A 7,060-nucleotide genomic window follows, 5' to 3' on the forward strand; every position below is an offset into this window, starting at 1 on the left:
GCTCATCTTTGGATGCACCGAGGACGGTGCAAACTTTTAAGTGTGGGGAGGTCGTCCGACCGCTCGGCATTTTTGGGTGACAAGTTTCTAATCCTAACACTTTTGCATTTCATTTTTAGGTCTTTTAGGATTTTTGGTTGCATTGCATATGTATATAATAAGCTTAGTCAAAATCATGATATTTTCCAAGGATTTTATCTATAGGGCACCGCTATTGATTGAAAAAACAAATTTTTTAGAACTTGCTTGAATTATATACTTTGTGGATCATGTTTTGAGCTAAGAACACAAGCATGTGAGATTTGAGCCTAATTGTGTGGTTACATCATACATAACCACTTACTTTCATTCTTGTGTGCATTATTCTCTTCCTATGATTGTAATCTTTGATTTGTTTGATTCTTTATGTCCATTACTTTGTGTATACATGCATTTATATGATTGAGGTCATTGTTCAAATAGCTCACTTACCCAAATAGCCTATCCTTTTATCTTCCATTGTTAGCCAATTTTGAGCCTATGCTCAACCCATTTGTTCTTAATTGAAGCACATTACAAGCCTAAGTGAAAAATAATAAATATCCTTAATTTGAATCTTTGATTAGCTTAGGCTAGTGAGAGTGTTCATCATTTGATTTTGGGAAATTTGGGAACAGTGGGTAGAGATAAAAGTGTGTTTACGTTTTTGTTGAAAAATCTTGGGAATTAGGAACATACTCGTGTATTAATCATGTGTAAACTATATGCATTGATGTTCTTGTATACATTTTAGTTTGAAAAGAAAAATAAATGAGAAAAAAATAAAAAAAAAATATATATATATATATATATATAAGAAGAAAAAGAAAATATATAGAAAAGAAAGAAAAAAAAAAGCAATAAAAAGGGGACAAAGTACCCCAAAGTGAAGTTCAATAATAATCAATGCATATGTGTGGTGATCAAAAGAGAATGTATGAGTGTGTGAAAAAGTGAAGAATGGGTAGTTAGGTTTGTTTAGAATTGTATAGGTTATCATAGGTTAGGTGGGATGTTTAAGTTGATCAAAGATTCAAATCTCTAGCTCACTTGACCATATGCATCCTACCTTGACCCTAGCCCCATTACAACCTATGGAAAAGCCCTCATGATATTTGTATGCATGCATGAATTAATTGTTGATTGTTAGATGAAAAACAAATCTTGGAAAGCATGATTAGAGAAGAATTGAGTGAATCAACCCCATACACTTGAGCGACTAGAGCGGATACACATCCGGTGAGGGTTCGATTGCTCAATTACATGTTTCCACCCATGATCATCTCTTTTCTTTCAAGTTTGTAAAATCTTTTTAATAATTCAATTCAATTGTGAGTTTGATTTTACTGCTATGCCTTTATCCCTTGTACGTAAATATGTATTCTTGGAAGTTGACTTGTTTTGACCAAGTGGATGCATTCATGTAGATAGATTGCATATAGATAGATTGCATTTAGTTAGTTTGCATTGAATAAATGTTGATACCCCTTTGCTTATTTCTTGATTTTTGCATGAGGACATGCTTAGTTTAAGTGTGGGAAGATTTGATAAACCTCAATTTTGTGGTTTATCTTGTGCTTAATTTGGGAGATTTTATCACCTTTTCCCACATATATTCAATGAAATAGCATGGTTTTGTAATTCTCCCTTGAATTATGCTTAAGTGTGAAAACATGCTTTTTAGGCCTTAAAATAGCTAAATTTAACTCACTTTAATTCCATTCGATACCTTGATATGTTTGTTGAGTGATTTCAGTTCATAAAGCAAGTATTGGATGGAAGAAGTGAGGAGAAAAGCATGCAAAGTGGGAGAACTCATGAAGAAATAAAGGAACCGTAAAGCTATCAAGCCTGACCTCTTCGCACTTAATCGACCATAACTTGAGCTACAGAGATCCAAATGAGACAGTTTTAGTTGTGTTAGAAAGTTAACATCCGGGGCTTCAAAATGATATAAAATTTGTCATATTTGCTTCGCGTTTAGGGGTGCACACGGATACTGTACACGTGTGCACCGATGGAGCACGTGATTCACTAAAGTGAAATCGTGGCCAGCTATTTGTAGAGCATTTTGGGTCCAATCCAACTCATTTCTAATGCTATTTCATGCAGAATTCAAGCTTGGGCAAAAAGGAAAGCAATTGTTTTGAAGTTTTTGCATCATGTAGCTTAGTTTCTAGAGAGAGAAGCTCCCTCTTCTCTCTAGAATTAGGGTTCCTAGGATTAATTGCATCATAGATCCATGTTTAATCCCTTGCTTTCATCGTGTTTCTTCTACATTTTCATGCTCTAGTGATGTAATCTTCTTGTACCCTCTTGTTAATTTTCCTTTTCATGCCTATTTGTTTAGGATTAATGAACACTTGTTGGATTTGGATTTTCTATTAATGTAATTGATATTTGATGTCTTTTATTATGAATTTGAGTTGTTGATCTTGTCTTCTTGCAATTTGTAGTTGGTAGATTTTACTATTTCTTGTCATTTATTATGCTTTCCTTTTATGCCTTCCAAGTGTCTGACAAAATGCTTGGTTGGATGTTAGAGTAGATTTTGAGCATTCTTGGCTTGGAAAGAGTAATTAGGCAATCTTGAGTCATGAAAATCCAACTTATGTTGGTGATCTAGAGTTGTTAGCTAGTATGATTTCCATTAACTCTAATCTCTTGCTAATTCAATTAGTAGGTGATTAGGACTTTTGGATTGAGATTAGCTAGTCTTATTAGACTTTCTCCGAGTATGAGGATAACATGATACCTTCCTCCGTCTTTGGGGATGACGTAATAAGATAAATTCTTGTTTATCATTGTATGATTAGGATAGAAAGCCTATATTCTCAATCTTTGCCGTGAATGTCTCCCTTTATTACTTGCTTTATTTAGTTACTTGAATGATTTACTCTTCTTATCATTTAAATTCTTGTCCATTTACTTCCTTGCCCCTTTATCAATCATACCCCATTTGTTCCTTCATAGCCAATAATCATTCACTTTATTACAATTCCTTGTGAGACGACCCGGAGTCCAAATACTCCAGTTAATTCTTATTTGGGATTTGTACATGTGACAACCAAAGTTTTTGATGTGAGAATTGTTTGTTGGTTTGGAGCTATGCTTACAACGAAGTAATTCTTTTCTATAAGAAGAAATCTAGACCATCGAGCAAATCTCTTCATCAAGGACTCCACCATAAGGTTGATAAGGAAGGACCACTGGATAATGATGCATAGGATATTGTGGCAATCCTGGTATCTTGGTTGTGGCTGCATCTGGAACTTCGGTCACTTCTATTCCTGATGTGTTGGTCTTATCTTTTAATGTCTCTTGAGTTAGAGTGATTTCTTCGGTCTAAACATAAATCATAATTTTTAAATAATTACGATACATAATTAAAAAAATAAATAAAGAAACTAGTCAGACAAGCTAGAGTCGAGTAAGAATTTTCTCAAAGTATTGGCCTCACTCACCCTTAAACTCTCAGTTGCACTTATGGTATTGGATTAATAAAATTTAAATTCAAATTAAGACTTTAATTTTCCTTATTGAATTATCTAATATAAATTATTTGATATGCGAAATGTTACCTTCTGTCAACTTTTTTTACCATTTGCTCTAATCTTCGGTGTCTTTGCCAATTTAGATACAGACTTCTTGCTTCCACAACCCTTGAATTTTTTGTAATAGAATAATAAGAAATAATATAAGCACTACGAGAATAATATGTTACAAATTTAAATTGAAATGACAATAAATTTGATAGATGGTATAACACGGAAAAGTGCTTACTTTAAAATTATTGTTATTGTGCACGGGTGTATTTTCTACTGATTTTGTGTTCTGAGAGGGAGTTTGTTTATTGGCATCACAGTCTTCAACCTGCTGGAAAAAAATTTTAAAAATTGCTCAAAATATAGCATTATTTAATAGTTCTGCGAAAGACACTAAAATAATAGGTAAGCATAAAGTAACTAATTAAGCAAAGCATTATATTAATATCATTGGTTCATCTTCAGCATTTGAGTATTCGGCGGGGGAGTCCTCCTTGGCGAGTAATGGACATGTCCTAACGAAATGCCTGCTTGACTTATAATGCGAACATCTTCGCCTCTTTTGGCCTTTTGGAACCTTTCTTGGAGCCCCTTTTGACTTCACAACAGCTGGATCACCTATTAGCGCTGACGTGGAGGAAAGCCGCCTCGCTTGTGCATCACCTTTATTTTGCACCTTCGAAATTAGCTTAAGTAACTCACCTGAGATTTCCCTATAATTGGCTGAATTTTTGGAAGAAATATCACAAAGCTTCCAACAAATAGATGCCATTGCACCGCATCTATGTGTGGGCACTATATCATCAGCGGTGTCTTGCTCGCCAATTGAGCATATAAAATCACTCTTTGCATCTCTTGTCCATCTTTTCAGGATAAAAGATGTACGTACGCATTTTGCATTGCGATGCTTTAAGACCCCAAAGATATGGGAGCACGGTAATCCACGAGTCTCAAATAGCCTGCACTCACATGCAAACAGGTCCTTGTCTTTATTGTAAGATACTTTAAATTCCCATTGCTGATTAAAATACTCACTCGTGTTGCACTCAATAATATCTCCACTGTTTGGGCATTCAGTCACATTTAAGGCACCTGCTGCTTCATCTCATCTTTCACAAGTTTGAAAATATTTCTAGTATAAAGTTCAACAGCTTGTTTCTCAAAACTTTCCAAGCACATAGTCAAAACAGGAAACTTATAAAAAGTTTCAAAGTCAGCAGTAAGATGGTTGTTTCGGTACTGCCTTAGTACTTCACTAAATTTATGCATGAATTCAAGGAGACTGGTTTTATTGTCAACATAGTTCTTCAATAATGAATGAATTCCCTCACACTGTGACATAGTTCTTATACGGCCAAAGAAGTGCTCCCTCATATATGCGGTAGCTCACTTTATTCTGTCATTATAAATGCCCAGACCCATTCATTCTCGACAAGTCCGTATTTGGATATGATCTCGTTCCATCTCTGTTCAAATATTTGTACGGTAAACTGTCCATACAATAATACACTAAAATTGTCCCAAAAATGCTTGTTTTTTATATTTTGTACCGCATTACGATAGAGATGCCATGCAAAAAGGCGGTGTGGTATACCAGGAAATACTTCTAAGATAGCCTCTCTCATAGCACGGTCTCCGTCTGTCACAACGCCTCCGGGTAGTTTTTCTGACATGATTTCCAAAAATTCTTTCAGTGCCCACTTGAAAGTTTCGGACCTTTTATCTGAGAGCAGAGCGCATCCAAAGATAGTTGTCTGGCCATGGTGGTTGGTCCCTGAAAATATGACTAAGGGCTTGTTGTATACATTTTTCTTGTAAGTGGCGTCAAAAGCCAGTACATCGCCAAAACATTCGTAGTCAACAACGCTTTCTCCATCAGCCCACACCAAATTATCCAACCTACCATCCTTTAAGGTGAACTTTCCTAGAAATAACGGGTCACTGTCTACCTTAGAAAACAGATAGGCCAACGCAACAAATGCATCACTGTCTTTCACTTTGTCATGCCTAGTCTTACTAATGTGGTTATGTAAGTCTTTTCTGGTAAAACCCACTTTATCATATCCACCTTTTTGGAAAACCATGTAACCCATTATGTGGCAAGTTTTAACACCACATGCTCGCAAGTTGTCTGTTTGTGTTTTATCAGCCTCAATAAGCCCACGATTCGCGGCAATAAGATGTCTGTACTTAGGTGGACACAGTGGATGATTGTGTTCACTCTCAAAGACACTGACTTTCCACTTACCCGTTTTATAGTGACGAATGAACCGAATCCTAGCCCTGCAGTTGACACGAGTAATTGCCCTATGCTCCCTTTGCCGATTGTCCCTTTTAAGGTGCTTCCAATATCTTTCTCCTGCTTTATTGCAAACCAACTGTCTTGTATTAATGTTACCATTAGCATCCACCGTCTTCAAGTCTTTTTGGGACACAAATCCATAGCACTTGGCATATTTGGCATAAAATTCACAAACTTGAGATTCTGTATCAAACACCAATCTCCATATATCTTCGATGGTAAAATCAGTTATCAACTTTTCAAAACCATTAGTATTAATTATATTTGCCTCTGCTTCATCTACAGTTACATCCACCATATCATCACTTTCATCGGAACTGCACTCATACTCAACACTTAAATCCTCAGATTGATCACCATCCTTATATGACTCTTTGCCATCATTATCCATGACTGAACTTAAAATTTTAATATGTTAGGTACTAACTAAATGCTAGGAGAATGGAATAGGCAAAATGAACTAAACTTTTTTTTATTAAAATTATTGCTCAATCAAATTCTAATAAACCTAAGAGCTATTAGTGCATAAGAATGTTAAAACAGTTTTTAAAACTTAAAAACCTTATAATAAACATGTTTATAACGAAGTATAATTTATTTTTTTTAATTCTTTAAAATTTTATAAAATATTTTAAAATAAAATAATTTATAAATAAAAAATTCATAATAAACATAAATATAATAAATAAACTCTTTTATTTTTTACTTTAAAATTTTACATATGTATCATAAAAATTTATTTTATCCTAAACATGATCATTAAAAATACTAAATTACCTAACTCAAATTTTAGAGACTAATAGTTCAAATTTTAGAGACTAATAATTTAAATATGTACTCCTGATTCCAGATGCAAAATCAAAACAAACAAGGGGATCAAAATCAATAAACTGGGGAGAAAAATAATCAAAATACATTATTTATATATAAATAAAGCAAGGAGATCAACAATCTTCAAGTAGGTGGTGCACGAAATCACAATCACACTTTTGCAATTCCGCACAACTAACCAGCAAGTGCACTGGGTCGTCCAAGTAATACCTTACGTGGGTAAGGGTCGATCCCACGGAGATTGTCGGCTTGAAGCAAGCTATGGTTATTCTGTAACTCTTAGTCAGGAAATTAGTAATAAAAATGATTGGATTTATGAAGAGTAAATAACATAAATTAAATAGTACTTGTTATGCAGTAATGG

The 7,060-nt window shown here is 34.5% G+C and overlaps 1 protein-coding gene across 1 annotated transcript; it reads right to left on the reverse strand.

Annotated features, from left to right (window-relative positions):
- Positions 1 to 4,954: 4,954 nt before the first annotated feature.
- Positions 4,955 to 6,256, reverse strand: LOC112735099 (protein FAR1-RELATED SEQUENCE 5-like). Its single transcript, XM_025784670.1, has 2 exons — positions 5,114 to 6,256; positions 4,955 to 5,029 (listed from the first exon to the last, which is right to left on the reverse strand). Exons 1-2 carry the CDS (start codon positions 6,254 to 6,256, stop codon positions 4,955 to 4,957), a joined length of 1,218 nt encoding a protein of 405 aa, XP_025640455.1.
- Positions 6,257 to 7,060: the final 804 nt, after the last annotated feature.

The sequence above is a fragment of the Arachis hypogaea genome, chromosome 13 (assembly GCF_003086295.3).
Source record: "Arachis hypogaea cultivar Tifrunner chromosome 13, arahy.Tifrunner.gnm2.J5K5, whole genome shotgun sequence".
Taxonomy (NCBI): domain Eukaryota; kingdom Viridiplantae; phylum Streptophyta; class Magnoliopsida; order Fabales; family Fabaceae; genus Arachis; species Arachis hypogaea.